At 39.9% G+C, this 17,323-nt stretch overlaps 1 protein-coding gene across 1 annotated transcript; it reads right to left on the bottom strand.

Moving 5' to 3' along the window:
- Window positions 1-1,812: 1,812 nt before the first annotated feature.
- LOC128050414 (olfactory receptor 7A10-like) lies at window positions 1,813-2,688 on the bottom strand. Its single transcript, XM_052642663.1, has 2 exons — window positions 2,341-2,688; window positions 1,813-2,055 (listed from the first exon to the last, which is right to left on the bottom strand). Exons 1-2 carry the CDS (start codon window positions 2,686-2,688, stop codon window positions 1,813-1,815), a joined length of 591 nt encoding a protein of 196 aa, XP_052498623.1.
- Between the last annotated feature and the right edge of the window lie 14,635 nt (window positions 2,689-17,323).

Consider the following 17,323-nt stretch of genomic DNA (forward strand, 5'->3'; position numbering starts at 1 on the left):
CAAGTATTTAGCCTACATGTTTAAAAAAGTCAAATGACAAAAACTAGTTGAAGATGGAAGAACAGTATAGCCACGCACAGCATCATGGATGAGCCTTAGAAGCACAAGATATAGATTCATGCCTGACTGCAGACTCATGAGAAGCTCTGCAGAGATCAGAATAACTCCTCACTGGACCACCTCATTTGATAATAAAGATGTTCTATTAAGCAGTTTTATTGTAGGAAAGTTTGTATCCAGTGGCAGCTAACTGCTGCAGTACACAAATTGGACTGAACTGAGGGCTGTTGCAAAAATCTGATTCTACTGGTTCCAGACATTTGTTCTGACATTTGTTCATGACTTCTCAGTTACTCAAGTTTATTTTGCATAACTGTATGAAAAAGTGACCCCATTGAGGTTCTTTTCAGGTCACATGGGGAGGTTAGTAGGACATGGATGTTTTCACGACACCTGTGACCTTGAATCACATAACTGAACAAGAATCTGAGGTTTGAAGTGAGTCATCCTTAGGTATGAGAGTGAGACATAATTCATGATATTGATATTGTTCATTTTCTGCCCCTTTAGTGTTTGTGATGAAACTTTGAAGAGTGGGAGATATTTCATTTAGAAAAACTGGAAGGAGTGATATTTCCTGGAAGCACTGGAAAGTTTTGAAGAGAAAGATGAGAGTAACTAATAAAAACTCAAAATATGCCTCCAGTCCTTCAACTCAATGAATACATCTTACAAATGGACACTGACAGTCCTTATTTCAATGAGAAGATGAACTGCCAGAAAAGACTCGAATTGCATAGTAGTAAATGTATGATTTGATGTTTTGCTTCATTATACTTCAGGTCAACTCTGTCATAGAGAGCTTCCCTGGTGGCTCAGATGGTAAAGAATCTGCCTACAATGCAGGAGATCTGGGTTTGATTCCTGGATCTGAAAGATCCCCTGAAGAAGGGAATGGCAATCCATTCTAGTATTCTTGCCTGGAGAATTCCATGGACAAAGGAGTCTGGTGTACTTTTTCATACTTGTCTTTCTGTGTAGATTGTACTTGAAGACATTCAGTTTAACATCAGTTTTTGCCAGCAAGTATGGTAGACACAGTGGACACAGGTGGTACAGCAGAATAAGATTGTGAGGAATAGAAAAATATCATATAATCAGTGATAACAACCAATATGGCAAAGTTTGGGTTATCATAAAAGCAATTAAGGTAGTGATAGGCAAAGAAATATCATTCACAAAAGTGAAAAATAGTGATCTCAGATTTTCCTCTGTTATAACTCATAAATAGCTATGATTATCAAGAGTCATTTTTTAAAATCATAGGAGTATGGAAGATCCCCTGGAGTAGGAAATGGCAATCTGCTCTAGTGTTCTGGCTGGAAAATTCTATGGACAGAAGAGCCTGGTGGGCTACAGTCCATGGGATGCAGAGTTGGACTTGACTGAGCAGATGAGCACACACAGTACAATTCATGACTGTTTGTTTTTTAAGTCAAATGAAAGAAAAAAATACACAAAATGATATATCGTATTTGACAAGAAATTATTCCTAGGAAATTCATGTAGTCCCTTGAGATAAATGGGAACTTTCAAATATTCCAAACCCAAGTTTGGTAACAAAATTGGGAGAGTATGAAAATGACAAAGGAAAGAACTTTTAGGTATCAGAGATATCATAAAACTAAGAGTGAGTTACGTAAATTGTATACAGTCAAAACCAAAGCAGAGATTTGAATAAAAACAGAAGAGGCATGTTCTAATTCCACAGTCTGCTCAAAGACTAGCAGCATTGAGCTCAGGCTTTGAACTCTACTGTCGTGGGCATTTCTTAGGCCCTAGGACAATAGGCTGTTTTATAGTTTCCTTCCCAAAGAGTATTTTCAGACTCCTCTTTAACTCGTTATTTCTCAGACTATAGATGAAAGGGTTCAGCATGGGTGTGACCACGGTGTACATCACTGAGGCTGTTGCGCTCGAGTGTGAGCTGTGGGAAGCAGCAGAGCTAAGGTACACTCCTATGCCAGTACAATAAAATAAGGAGACCACGGAGAGGTGAGATGCACAGGTGGAAAATGCCTTATACTTCCCCTGAGCTGATGAGATTCTATGTATAGAGGAAACTATCTTAGAGTAGGTGTAAAAGATACCGGCAAAAGGAGCACCTCCCAGGAGCACAGCTACAATATATATCACTACTTTATTGAGATGCATGTCAGAACAGGCAAGCTGGATCATCTGATTCAGTTCACAGAAAAAGTGGGGGATTTCTAAAACTTGACAGAAAGACAATTGTAATACCATTAAGCTTTCTAACAAGGAATGTAGAGAACTCATGATCCAGGACACCAGCACCAGCAGTCCACAGAGCCGGGGGTTCATGATGACTGTGTAGTGCAGAGGACGGCAGATGGCCACAAAACGGTCATAGGCCATCACAGTCAGGAGGAAGATGTCCAGTCCTATAAAGAGTGTGAAAAAATGCATCTGGATGATGCAGCCTTCATAAGTTATACCTTTGCTCTCTGTCTGTATATTCACCAGCATCTTTGGGATGGTGGTGGAGGTGAAGCAGATGTCTACAAAGGACAGGTTGGAGAGGAAGAAGTACATGGGGGTGTGGAGGTGGGGATCTGAGCTGACGGCCAGGATGATGAGCAGGTGTCCAAACACAGTGATCAGGTACATGGAGAGGAAAAGCCCAAAGATGAGGGGCTGCAATTCTGGTTCTTCTGAAAATCCCATAAGTAGAAATTGTGAAACTCCTGTTATGTTCCTTGGTTCCATTTTGTGGAAGTGACTATCAGGAAAGGAGACAATAGCATGACTGCATTTCTTGGAAATGGCCATTATCACATTGTTGAAATATAACTATTCTATATTTTGCCAACAAGAAATTGATTTCAATATTTTGTTCATGGCTTTGGTCTCCTTTTGAGAATCCCCATGTGTCATCTATAATTAGCAAACTTCTCTTACTCTCATTTCCAACTCTCAACAATTAAAAAAAAGCAATAAAAATAATCTTTATATATTGTTTAGAGAGAAATTCTTTTATGCATTTGAAAAACACAAATCGAATTTCAACAATATTCCAGGTACTACCTATGCAGGGAGTGTAGGGGTGCTGAAAAACAAAAGCTAAAATTCAATTATGGAGAAAAAGCATAAGCAAATAAAAATCATATAGCATGTCAGATAGTTACATGTGTTATGAAGAAAAAGAAAGACTTCCCTTGGTCCAGTGGTTAAGAATATGCCTGCCAATGCAGGGGATGTGGCTTTGATTTCTGGTCTGAGAAGATCACATTTGTCTTTGAGAAGCTAAGCCTGTGTACCACAACTTCTGAACTTATGCGCTGCAACGACTGAAGCCTATGCACCTAGAGCTTGTGCTCTGCAATAAGAAAAGCCACCACAATGAGAAGTCCGTGCCCCACAATAAGAAGTAGCCTGCAAGTAGAGAAAGCCTGCTCGCTGCAAGTAGAGAAAGCCCACACGCAGCAACAAAGACCCAGAGCAGCCCAAATAAACAGATAAGATATTAAAAAAAAGAAAAAGAAAATGAGTTATAAAGGAGAGAGTGAAAAGGGAGTACTAATTGTAATCCATGTTTATTTATATTTTATTTTTTCATTAAATAAATTTTTAAAATAATTTAACTCCAAATACAACTGTTGGATTTGCATTGAATTATAAATACAACCCATGTTCTAACTGAAATGTCTATGTTTAAAAACTGAATTGTTACAAAACAATGAACTGTTTTTCAGTTTTAAATGGTTAGTTGTCTTAGGTGCCTGCCCAGTTTCTCAGTTGTGTCTGACTCTTGGACTGTAGCTGGCCAGGTTCCTCTGTCCATGGGATTTTCCAGGCCAGAATACTGGAAGTGGGTGCTATTTCCTTCTCCAGGGGATCTTCCTGACTCAGGGATCAAACAGTCATCGCCCTCATCTCCTGCATTGGCAGGTGGATTCTTTACCACTGAGTCACTTGGGTAGGCTGGTCAGATGTCTTACAGCTCAACAACTAACCATGAAATATACTTATCTATGTGAAACTCCAAACCCATAAGTATAAGACTGTTTTCAAAACCCACTGCCATCATTCTTGAAACCTCAATCAACATCTGAGATGAACAATGACATGTTAATTAAAAAAAAAAAAGACCTTCATAGGTCACTTTCATTCCAATACCAAAGAAAGGCAATGTCAAAGAATGCTCAAACTACCACACAATTGCACTCATCTCACACACTAGTAAAGTAATGCTCAAAATTCTCCAAGCCAGGATTCAACAGTAGTGAACTATGAATTCCAGATGTTCAAGCTGGGTTTAGAAAAGGCAGAGAAACCAGAGATCAAATTGCCAACATCCGCTGGATCATTGAAAAGGCAAGAGAGTTCCAGAAAAATATCTACTTCTGCTTTATTGACTATGCCAAAGCCTTTGACTGTGTGGATCACAATAAACTGGAAAATTCTGAAAGAGACCACCTGACCTGCCTCTGTATGCAGGTCAGGAAGCAACAGTTAGAACTGGACATGGAACAACAGACTGGTTCCAAATAGGAAAAGGAGTATGTCAAGGCTGTGTATTGTCACCCTGCTTATTTAACTTATATGCAGAGTACCTCATGAGAAACGTTGGGCTGGAAGAAACACAAACTGGAATCAAGATTGCTGGGAGAAATATCAATAACCTCAGATATGCGGATGACACCACCCGTATGGCAGACAGTGAAGATGAACTAAAAAGCCTCTTGATGAAAGTGAAGGAGAAGAGTGAAAAAGTTGGCTTAAAGCTCAACATTTAGAAAATTAAGATCATGGCATCTGGTCCCATCACTTCATGGCAAGCAGATGGGGAAACAGTGGAAACAGTGTCATACTTTATTTTTTAGGGCTCCAATATCACTCCATATGGTGACTACAGCCAGGAAAGTAAAAGACGCTTAGTCCTTGGAAGAAAAGCTAAGACCAAACTAGACAGCATATTAAAAAACAGAGATGTTACTTTGCCAACAAAGTACGTCTAGACAAGGCTATGGTTTTTCCAGTAGTCATGTCTGGATGTGAGAGTTGGACTATAAAGAAAGCTCAGTGCCGAAGAATTGATGTTTTTGAACTGTGGTGTTGGAGAAGACTCTTGAGAGTCCCTTGGACTGTAAGGAGATCCAACCAGTCCATCCTAAAGGAAATCAATCCTGAATATTCATTGGAAGGACTGATGTTGAAGCTGAAACTCCAATACTTTGGGCACCTGATGCAAAGAGCTGACTCATTTGAAAAGACCCTGATGCTGGGAAAGATTGAAGGCAGGAGGAGAAGGGGACGACAGAGGATGAGATAGTTGGATGGCATCACTGACTCTATGGATGTGAGTTTGAGTGAACTCCAGGAGTTGGTGATAGACAGGGAGGCCTGGCGAGCTGTGATTCATGGGGTCGCAAAGAGTTGGACATGATTGAGTGACTGAATTGAACTGAACTGAACTGAACTGAATATTTAACATTTGAATGGCTAAGGAGCCAAGCTTACCTGAATGTAACACAAGACCCCTGAGAAGAACAAGATCAGTTCAGTTCAGTTGCTAAGTCGTGTCTGACTCTTTGCGACCCCATGAATCGCAGCACGCCAGGGCTCCCTGTCCATCACCAACACCCGGAGTTCACTCAAACTCATGTCCATTGAGTTGGTGATGCCATACAGCCATCTCATCCTCTGTCCTCCCCTTTTCCTCCTGCCTCCAATCTCTCTCAGCATCAGGGTCTTTACCAATGAGTCAACACTTTGCATGATGTGGCCAAAGTATTGGAGTTTCAGCTTTAGCATCAGTCCTTCCAATGATCATCCAGGACTGATTTCCTTTAGCATGGACTGGTTGGACCTCCTTGTAGTCCAAGGAACTCTCAAGAGTCTTCTCCAACACCACAGTTCAACAGCATCAATTCTTTGGTGCTCAGCTTTCTTCACAGTCCAACTCTCACATCCATACACGACCACTGGAAAAACCATAGCTTTGACTAGACGGACCTTTGTTGGCAAAGTAATGTTTTTGCTTTCAAATATGCTATCTAGGTTGGTCATAACTTTCCTTCCAAGGAGTAAGCATCTTTTAATTTCATTGCTGCAATCTCCATCTGCAGTGATTTTGGAGCTCAAGAAAATAAAGTCTGACACTGTTTCCCCTGTTTCCCCATCCATTTCCCATGAAGTGATGGGACCAGATGCCATGATCTTCGTTTTCTGAATGTTGAGCTTTAAGCCAACTTTTTCACTTCTCCTTTCACTTTCATCAAGAGGACAGCCTCTTGATGATTAGTTCATCTTCGCTTTCTGCCATAAGAGTGGTGTCATCTGCGTATCTGAGGTTATTGATAATTCTCCTGGCAATCCTGATTCCAGCTTGTGCTTCTTCCAGCCCAGCGTTTCTCATGATGTACTCTGCATATAAATTAAATTATCAGGGTGACAATATACAGCCTTGATGTACTCCTTTTCCTATTTGGAACCAGTCTGTTGTTCCATGTCCAGTTCTAACTGTTGCTTCCTGACCTGCATATAGGTTTCTCAAGAGGCAGGTTAGGGGGTCTGGTATTCCCATCTCTTTCAGATTTTCCACAGTTTATTGTGATCCAACAGTCAAAGGCTTTGGCATAGTCAATAAAGCAGAAATAGATGTTTTTCTGGAACTCTCTTGCTTTTTCGATGATCCAGGAGATTCTGGCAATTTGATCTCTGGTTCCTCTGCCTTTTCTAAAACCAGCTTGAACATCAGGAAGTTCACGGTTCACGTATTGCTGGAGCTTGGCTTGGAGAATTTTGAGCATTACTTTAGTAGCATGTGAATTGAGTGCAATTGTGCAGTAGTTTGAGCATTCTTTGGCATTGCCTTTCTTTGGGATTGGAATGAAAACTGACCTTGCCTTGAGAACCCCATTTAGAATATAAAAAGGCAAAATGATAAGATACTGAAAGAGGAACTCCCCAGGTCGGTAGGTGCCCAGTATGCTACCGGAGATCAGTTGAGAAATAACTCCAGAAAGAATGAAGAGATGGAGCCAAAGCAAAAACCATACCCAGTTGTGGATGTGACTGATGATAGAAGCAAGGTCCAATGCTGTAAAGAGCAATATTGCATAGGAATCTGGATGTCAGGTCCATGAAGCAAGGCAAATTGGAAGTGGTCAAACAGGAGATGGCAAGAGTAAATGTCGACATTCTAGGAATCAGCGAACTAAAATGGACTGGAATGGGTGATTTTAACTCAGATGACTATTATATCTACTGCTCTGGGCAGGAATCCCTTAGAAGAAATGGAGTAGCCATCATGGTCAACAAAAGAGTCCGAAATGCAGTACTTGGATGCAATCTCACAAACGACAGAATGATCTCTGTTCGTTTCCAAGGCAAACCATTCAATATCACAGTAATCCAAGTCTATTCCCCAACCAGTAACGCTGAAGAAGCTGAAGTTGAATGGTTTTATGAAGACCTATGAGACTTTCTAGAACTAACACCCCAAAAAGATGTCCTTTTCTTTATAGGGGACTGGAATGAAAAAGTAGGAAGTCAAGAAACACTTGGAGTAACAGGAAAATTTGGCCTTAGAGTACGGAATGAAGCAGGGCAAAGGCTAATAGAGTTTTACCAAGAGAACGCACTGGTCATAGCAAACACCCTCTTCCAACAACACAAGAGAAGACTCTACATGTGGACATCACCAGATGGTCAACACCAAAATCAGATTGATTATATTCTTTGTAGCCAAAGATGGAGAAGCTCTATACAGTCAGCAAAAACAAGACCGGGAGCTGACTGTGGCTCAGATCATGAACTCCTTACTGTCAAATTCAGACTTGAAGAAAGTAGGGAAAACTACTAGACCATTCAGGTATGACCTAAATCAAATCCCTTATGATTATACAGTGGAAGTGAGAAATAGATTTAAGGGACCAGATCTGATAGATAGAGCGCCTGATGAACTATGGACGGAGGTTCATGACATTGTACAGGAGACAGGGATCAAGACTATCCCCATGGAAAGGAAATGCAAAAAAGCAAAATGGATGTCTGAGGAGGCCTTATAAATAGCTGTGAAAAGAAGAGAAGCAAAAAGCAAAGGAGAAAAGGAAAGATATAAGCGTCTGAATGCAGAGTTCCAAAGAATAGCAAGAAGAGATAAGAAAGCCTTCCTCAGCGATCAATGCAAAGAAATAGAGGGAAACAACAGAATGGGAAAGACTAGAGATCTCTTCAAGAAAATTAGAGATCCCAAGGGAACATTTCATGCAAAGATGGGCTCAATAAAGGACAGAAATGGTATGAAGAACAAGATACTACAAAACAGAAAAACAAGCAAAAAAAACCAATGGTAACACACAAAATAGCATGTTCATATTCATAGATGTAGACAATATCTCCCCAGGAGAAGCTCTGAAACAAACAGCAGACATCTTTAGGCAATATTTCTTTACCTAGGAAAGCAAACTTCAGTAGTTTTATCACAGAAAAAAGTGATGGCCACTGTGGCCAGCAAAGTCAACAGTTCAGTCCTAATTCTACAAACCAAAGAAAAACTCATCAAAGCACCTTTCAATAGATTAAGGAAGATCTTATGAAATACCTTTGATCAGAAGCTAGCTTGTTTTGTATCAATTAAACAAAATGAAAGACATCAGTTACCGTCTTATCACAGCTTGAAAGTGAAAGTCGCTCAGTCATGTCCAGCTCTTTGGGACCCCTTGGACTATACAGTCCATGGAATTCTCCTGGCCAGAATACTGGAGTGGGTAGTCTTTCCCTTCTCCAGGGCATCTTCCCAACCCATGGATCAAACCCAGGTCTCCTGCATTGTGGGCGGATTCTTTACCAGTTGAGGTACAAGGGAAGCCCAAGAATACCAGGTAGCCTATCCCTTCTTCAGCGGATCTTCCTGACCCAGCAACCGAACTGGGTTTTCCTGCATTGCAGGTGGATTTTTACCAACTGAGCTATTTTACCAACTGACAGGGAAGCCATATCACAGTTTAAAAGAACCAAAAAAAAAAAAAAAAAAAAAAGGTTGCAACACAGAACAAAATAACTTAGAAAATGCTGCCTTTGTATAAAAATAAAAAAAGATGAAAGACAAAACAAAACCTTACACATAACGGGTAAAAAAAAGTGCATCTTCATACTATAACATTTTTAAGACATGTTAGAAAACTTTTCACTTATCTAGTTGCTCATCTGATCAGCACATAAAATAGTGACACAAGTCACCAACTTTTATCCACTATTATTTTGTGTGCCAAGAAATTTAATCTTCCTGTTCTTAAACTTTGAGTTTAAGTTTGCTGTTTAAGTTTGTTGTATTAACATCCCAACAAATATATTCGTTCAAGCTAAGCTATGTTTATACCAGATAAAACACCAACAGTTAGAGCACATGAGGGATTCCACATTTCCGGGTATCTTTGATGTTGTCACTAAATATGCAGTGATGTGTGGAAATGCTAATCAGGCAGCTAAATCAGTTATTAATATCTTTATGGTAAAAAAGCCCCGGCTTATTATTTGGCATGACCACTTCTAATTAAAACCCAAAGTTTTAGGTATTTTTTCCTGCCTTCTATCTTGCCATGTTGCTGTTTAGTCACTAAGTAGTATCTGATCCTTTTGCAACCCCATGGATTGTAGCCTGCCAGGTTCCTCTGTCCATGGGGATTCTCCAGGCAAGAATACTGGGTTGGATTTCCATTTCCTTCTCCAGAGGATCTTCCCTGACCCAGGGCTCGAACACGTGTCTCCTACCTTGGCAGGCAGATTCTTTTTCACTGAACCACCTGGGAAGCCCATATCTTGCATACCTTTCATATTATTTAACTTATTTTTCTTGTCTGTATAGCAACCCACAATGCAAAACTGTAGAATCTTTATAGATGTGTTTAATATGTAATCTTATTTGCCATAAATTGATATTAAATATGGAATTCTACAAAACAGAATCATTCTGAGGAATTAGAGGTTTCAAAAAGCAAACACTGCACTAACAAATGCTTCTATTTCAGCTGCTACAATCATACTTATTGAAACATTGACTTTTCTTCATGGTTGAGTTTATGTGATGAAATTTGTTTCAATAAAATTGGTTAGAAAATAAAAGGAATGCAGATTGAGAAGAAGTAAAGCTATCGCTGATTGCACATTACTGATTACACATTCCTGATTGTGTATACTGCACACAGAAAATCTTAAAGATGCCTCCAGAAAACTACTAGGGCTAATGCATGACTTTGGTAAAGTTGCAGGATACAAAACTAATACACAAACATCTTACATTCCTATACACTAACAACAAAAGATCAGAAAGAGAAATTAAAGAAACAATCTCATTTACCACGGCAACAAAAGGAATAAAATATCAAGGAAGAAACCATATCCAAGGAGGCAAAATATCTATACTCAGAAAACTCTAAGACAATGAAGAAAGAAATCAAAGGTGATAGAAACAGATGGAGAGAATAACCTTGTTCTTGGATTGAAAGAGTATTACTTACTATTGTGAAAACAACTAGACCACCTAAATCTACAGATGCAGTGTAATCCTTATCAAATTACCAATGGCATTTTTCACAGAATTAGACCAGAAAATTTTACAAATTGTAGGGAAACGCAAAAGATTGAATAGTCAGAGCAATCTTGAGAAAGAAAAATGGAGCTAGAGGAGTAAGGCTCCTTCACTTCAGACTATACTGCAAAGCTCTGCTACAGTAATCAAGACAATATGGCACTGGCACAAAGACAGACATATAGGTCAATGGAACAGGATAGCAAGCTTAGAGAGAAACCTAAGTACCTATGGTCATCTAATCTCTGACAAAGGAGGCAGTATACAATGGGGAAAAGACAGTCCCTTCAATAAGTGGTGCTGGGAAAACTGGATAGCAACAAGTACAAGAATGAAATGAGAACATTCCCTAACACCACACACAAAAAGAAGCTCAGAATGGATTAAAGATGTAACTGTGAGGCTGGACAGTCTAAAGCTCTTAGTGGAGAACAGGCAGAACACTATTTGACAGAAATCACCCAGGATCTTTTTTGACCCACCTCCTGGAGTAATGAAAATAAAACAAAAATAAAGAAATGAGACCTAATTTAACTTGAAAATTTGCACAGCAAAGGAAACCATAAGCGAGATGAAAAGACAACCCTCACAATGGAAGGAAGTATTTGCAAATGCAGCGTATGTCCTACTTTTACTGGGAGCACTTTAACCTCTCTTTGCTCTTCTAAGTGTGCTTGGTTTCCTATCATTTAATTGGCATCACTGAACACTGCCTTACTGCTTTCAGTGTTTCCTTCACTTTAAGCATTATTCAAGTACATTGATATTTAATCAAGCAAGCAAGCAAACAAACAAACAAACAGTCTTCTGGGTTTTGGGTTAGGCTGAATTGATTCTCAGGTGACCTCATGCAGACATGCTTTCTTTCTCTCTCTCTGACTCTTCCCAGCAGTGTCTTTTGGGCCCTTGGACTCACCTGCATGGGAACTCTGAGAGGAAGTTCTCTGTGTGGAAGTCTGAAATCTCTTAGTGGATGGTTGGTGATAGAGACTGAAGCTCTGTCCTGAGACAAGGGAGCCAAAAGAGATTAAGCATTGTCCATTAGCCCGATTTAGGACTCCACAATAAAACCTGTATCTCATCCATGCCCAGGTGTTAGAAGCTCAGAGATACAGTAGGCAAAATAGTTATAGCTCTCTATGTTTTCTCCTAGGGTACATTTCCCTTATATTACAATTACCTATGCGTACGTGATTTCCCCGTGGGACTTGGTCTGGACAAGATAGGATTTTTTTTTCCTGCTGAGTCTTTGTTCTCAGGATGTCAGGTTATAAGCCAGGGAAATTCAGTGTTTGAAAAAGATTGATTGATTGATTTTCGGTCGTGCTGGGTCTTTGTTGCCGCACACTGGCTTTCTCTAGTTGCGGTGCTCGGGCTTCTCACTGCAGTGGCTTCTCTTGTTGGGGAGCGCAGGCTCCAGGCACATGGCCTTCAGTAGTTGCGGCTCCCTGGCCGGGGGGCAGGCTCAATAGTTGTGGCACATGGGCTTAGTTGCTCCAGGGCATGTGGGATCTTTCTGGACCAGGAATGGAATCCGTGTCCTCTGCATTAGCAGGTAGATTCTTTACCACTAGACCTCCAGGGAAGCCCCAAGAATTCAGTTTTTATTAATCCTTCTCCATTAACTCTCTTGCCTGCCAGAGATCTAAACTGCCAGCGCCTTATCCCAACCATGAGTTTAGCTTTCTGCAACATGTGAGGCTGGGGCAATAGGCTCCTTGGGTCTCAAAATGTTAACCTGTGGTGGGAACACTGTCTGTGATACCCTTAGAAAATTATTTCCCTCTTTGTGAGAGGGCAACTTTGTTCCTATAATGTAATTCATTGGGCAATGCAGTCCTTGGTTTCCTGATTCTTTTGCTGAAATCTTTAAGAATTTCAAATTATATCTGAAGTTGGATCTATCAGTTAGCACCTAATTAAATATCTTTGTAAGTTATGAGACATATTTAGATTTTGTCAAGCACCATAACCTACCTTAGCACATTATAGGGATGATCTGGTTTAATGCTTAGAGAACATTCTGTGAGATAGCACTATGATAATTCCATCTTCCATTTTAGAAGTGAGGTTTAAAGGGGTTTAATGTTCTGATGAAAATTACAAGCCACTTTGAGATGGAGTCTTGACTGAATCCTATTAGGTTGCTTCCTGTTCTCAAACTCTGGGTTGTGGTTCTCAACCAGAGGTGGTTTTTCTTCTGGGGATATTAGGCAATGTCAGAAAGGATGCTGCTAAACAGCCATAACACACAGGACAGCACTCAGCACAAATTATCCTGCCCCAAATGTTAACAGCAAGAACAGGAGAAAACACATTTTACATCAACAGTACTTCCACTTCACTGTGCATACAAATCACTAGGGACTTTAATTCAAGTACAAATTCTGAGTGAGTGTGTCTTCCAGTGGGCCCAAGCACTCTGCATTTCTAGCACTCCTAGAGGTGTGACACTGCAGGTCCTGATCTGTGGGTTCCTTTCTTTTTTAAAAAATTTGCTTCTGTTTTATGTTTTGGGTTTTTTGGCCTTGAGGCATGTGGTATCTTAGCTCCCTGACTAGGGAAAGAACCTGCACCACTTGTATTGGAAGGTGAAGTCTTAACCACTGGACAGCCAGGGAAGTCCTGTGGATCACTTTTTAACAAGGCTATGGTCCTGTGTTAGAGTTAGTTATTGGTAAGTTTAGATCTATACCAAAATTCATTTTTTGTACAATTTTTGTAAGAAAAATATTTTACTCACTGCAGAAGCCCTAATAAATTCTGTATTCAATTCTATAAGGGCTCTTGAATGACATCAAATAATATATATCAGAAAAAGACTTTGAATAGACAAGATAAGGGTCTCAAAAAGATGTCTACATCCTAATCTTAAGAACTTTTGAATATGTTAGCTGAAATAAAGGGGGATAAAGCTAGCAGATAAAATAAATTTGCCAAACATTGTCCTTAAGATGAGAAGATTACCTTCGATTATCCAGGTTGGGATAAATAATGGCAGTGGTCCCCTAAATGTGTTGGAGACAGGAGAAGTATTGAAGTCAGAGAGATGCTACTGCCTTTGAAGATGAGGAATGACTATGAGACAAGCCATACAGGTAACCCCCAGGAAGTGATCTAGGAAGGCAATGCATTTCTTCCCTGGAGTGTCCGGATGGATCACTTTTACAGCCGTCTTATATTTAGCCCAAAGAGATGACTTTTGACTTCTGATCTCTACATTAGTTTTTTTAAGCCACTAATATGCATGCTCAGTGCTCAGTCATGTCTCACACTTTGTGACCCCATGGACTGCTGGGCTCCTCTGTCCATGGGATTTTCCGGGCAAGAATACTAGGGTGGGTTGCCATTTCCTACTCCATGCAGGACATGTTTATTCCAAATGTAAACAAGTTGGGGATCTTCCCAACTTAGAGATCGAATATGTGTCTCCTATGTTGGCAAGAAGACTCTTTACCCCTGTGCCACCTGGAAAGCCACTAACCACTAGTATAGTAATTTGTTAAAGCAGCATAGGAATGTAATGCCCACATTTCATCCAATAAAATATGGTTCACAGGAGCTGATTTTAACTTTCTCAATATAGTCATTTAGTTTTCCCTGGATTCAGTTCAGTTCAGTTCAGTTGCTCAGTCGTGTCCGACTCTTTGAGACCCCATGGACTGAAGCATGCCAGGCCTCCCTGTCCATCACCAACTCCCGAAGTTTACTCAAACTCATGTCCATTGAGTCGGTGATGCCATCCAAACATCTCATCCTCTGTCGTCCCCTTCTCCTCCTGCCTTCAATCTGTCCCAGCATCAGGGTCTTTTCAAATGAATCAGCTCTTCACATCAGGTGGCCAAAGTATTGCAGTTTCAGCTTCAACATCAGTCCTTCCAATGAATATTCAGAACTGATCTCCTTTAGGATGGACTGGTTGGATCTCCTTACAGTCCAAGGGACTCTCAAGAGTCTTCTCCCACACCACAGTTCAAAAGCATCAATTCTTTGGTGCTCAGCTTTCTTTATAGTCCAACTCTCACATCCATACATGACCACAGGAAAAACCATAGCCTTGACTAGATGGACTTATGTTGGCAAAGTAATGTCTCTGTTTTTGAATATGCTATCTAGGTTGGTCATAACTTCTCTTCCAAGGAGTAAGCGTTTTTTAATTTCATGGCTGCAATCACCATATGAAGTGATTTTGGAGCCCCCCCAAATAAAGTCTGCCACTATTTCCACTGTTTCTCCATCCATTTACCATGAAGTGATGGGACCAGATGCCATGATCTTCGTTTTCTGAATGTTGAGCTTTAAGCCAACTTTTCCACTCTCCTCTTTCACTTTCATCAAGAGGCACTTTAGTTCTTCTTTGCTTTCTGCTGTAAGAGTGGTGTCATCTGCATATCTGAGGTTATTGATATTTCTCCCGGCAATCTTGATTCCAGCTGGTGTTTCATCCAGCCCAGTATTTCTCATGATGTACTCTGCATATAAGTTAAACAAGCAGGGTGACAATATATAGCCTTGATGTACTCCTTTTCCTATTTGGAACCAGTCTGTTGTTCCATGTCCTGTTCTAACTGTTGCTTCCTGACCTGCATATAGGTTTCTCAAGAGGCAGGTCAGGTGGTTCAGTATTTCCATCTTTTTAAGAATTTTCCACAGTCTGTGCTGATCCACACAGTCAGAGGCTTTGGCATAGTCAATAAAGCAGAAGTAGATGTTTTCTGGAACTCTCTTGCTTTTTCGATGATCCAGCAGATTTTGGCAATTTTATCTCTGGTTACTTTGCCCTTTCTAAATTCAGCTTGAACATCTGGCAATTCACAGTTCACGTATTATTGAAGCCTGGCTTGGAGAATTTTGAGCATTACTCTACTAGTGTGTGAGATGAGTGCAATTGTGTGGTAGTTTGAGCATTCTTTGGCATTGCCTTTCTTTGGAATTGGAATGAAAACTGACCTTTTCCAGTCCTGTGGCCACTGCTGAGTTTTCCAAATTTGCTGCCATATTGAGTGCAGCACTTTCACAGCATCATCTTTTAGGATTTGAAATAGCTCTACTGGAATTCTATCACCTCCACTAGCTTTGTTTATTGTTGAAACCTCACATTAGTAGAAGAAGAAAATTAGTCAGTTTGGAGATGTTTTCCCCATTATCTAATGCAATGAATTCCCCATTCCATAAATATAGAATATAGGTGTGGTTCTGACTTTGAGGCATTAATATAGAAATATTAATTTCTATTCAAAGTAATATGACACATTCATGATTTTTATGTCTTTTTGTATTAAGTTCTACAATCCTTGAATTTCATTGTATTCAAACATTCAATATTTTCATTTACTTACCCTCCAAATTTCTGTAGTGGTTTCTTTAATATAATAGGTAGAATTATAAATGAAGCTGTTTGTATTTACATATATGTGTATGAGTGTATTTATTTGAGAGAAATATGTAAACAAGCAATGCACAGACATACATATTCCTTGCCCTTGACTGTGTTCTTTGGACTGCACAAATACTTTTACAGATTTCACTTTTTCTCTCAACATCTCTCAGAAGTTATGTTTGTTATTCCATATTATCTCCATAATTAAGGAGAAAAAGGCCAGGGGGATTAAATTTTTAGTAAGTACATAACACAGCAGTGAAAACTTAATTATATAAAACTTATTATATACTTTTTTAAACTGTGTATATAGAAGCAGGTAGTTCAGTTCAGTCGCTCAGTCGTGTCCGACTCTTTGCGACCTCATGAATTGCAGCACACCAGGCCTCCCTGTCCATCACCACCTCCCGGAGTTCGCTCAGACTCTTGTCCATCAAGTCCGTGATGCCATCCAGCCATCTCATCCTCGGTCATCCCCTTCTCCTCCTGCCCCTAATCCCTCCCAGCATGAGTCTTTTCCAATGAGTCAACTCTTCGCATGAGGTGGCCAAAGTACTGGAGTTTCAGCTTTAGCATCATTCCTTCCAAAGAAATCCCAGGGCTGATCTCCTTCAGAATGGACTGGTTGGATCTCCTTGCAGTCCAAGGGACTCTCAAGAGTCTTCTCCAACACCACAGTTCAAAAGCATCAATTCTTCAGCACTCAGCTTTCTTCACAGTCAAACTCTCACATCCATACATGACCACAGAAAAAACCATAGCCTTGACTAGATGGACCTTAGTCGGCAAAGTAATGTCTCTGCTTTTGAATATGCTATCTAGGTTGGTCATAACTTTTCTTCCAAGGAGTAAGCATCTTTTAATTTCGTGGCTGCATTCACCATCTGCAGTGATTTTGAAGCCCAAAGAAATAAAGTCTGACACTGTTTCTACTGTTTCCCCATCTATTTCCCATGAAGTGATGGGACTAGATGCCATGATCTTTGTTTTCTGAATGTTGAGCTTTAAGCCAACTTTTTCGCTCTCCTCTTTCACTTTCATCAAGAAGCAGGTAGCATATAGTCTTAATTAGCAAATGACATTTAAATTTCTTCAATTTGTACACGTTAAGTGAGTACAGAATATGGCATGTAGTTATACTTTAATAAATTTATCATGATTAAAGATTTCTAGTATGCATTCCAGGGTCAAGTCTGGAGCATAGTCACATTTGACAGAGACAAGAGACATCTTTTCTAACTGGAAGAAAGAAAGTTTCATATGCGGATATTAAAGTAGTGAATTAAGTTAGGGCAGTTCATGTTTTATCCCTTGGATTTAAAAACTTT

The sequence above is a fragment of the Budorcas taxicolor genome, chromosome 7 (assembly GCF_023091745.1).
Source record: "Budorcas taxicolor isolate Tak-1 chromosome 7, Takin1.1, whole genome shotgun sequence".
In the NCBI taxonomy this organism is placed as follows: domain Eukaryota; kingdom Metazoa; phylum Chordata; class Mammalia; order Artiodactyla; family Bovidae; genus Budorcas; species Budorcas taxicolor.

What these genes read in the sequence shown, in the direction of transcription:
- LOC128050414 (XM_052642663.1), bottom strand. Translation starts at nt 2,688, where the DNA reads ATGTACCTGATCACTGTGTTTGGACACCTGCTCATCATCCTGGCCGTC. An exon ending in TGCTGGTGCTGGTGTCCTGG is followed by an intron (nt 2,056 to 2,340) that starts ATCATGAGTTCT and finishes TGTGCATCTCAC; the next exon opens with CTCTCCGTGGTCTCCTTATT.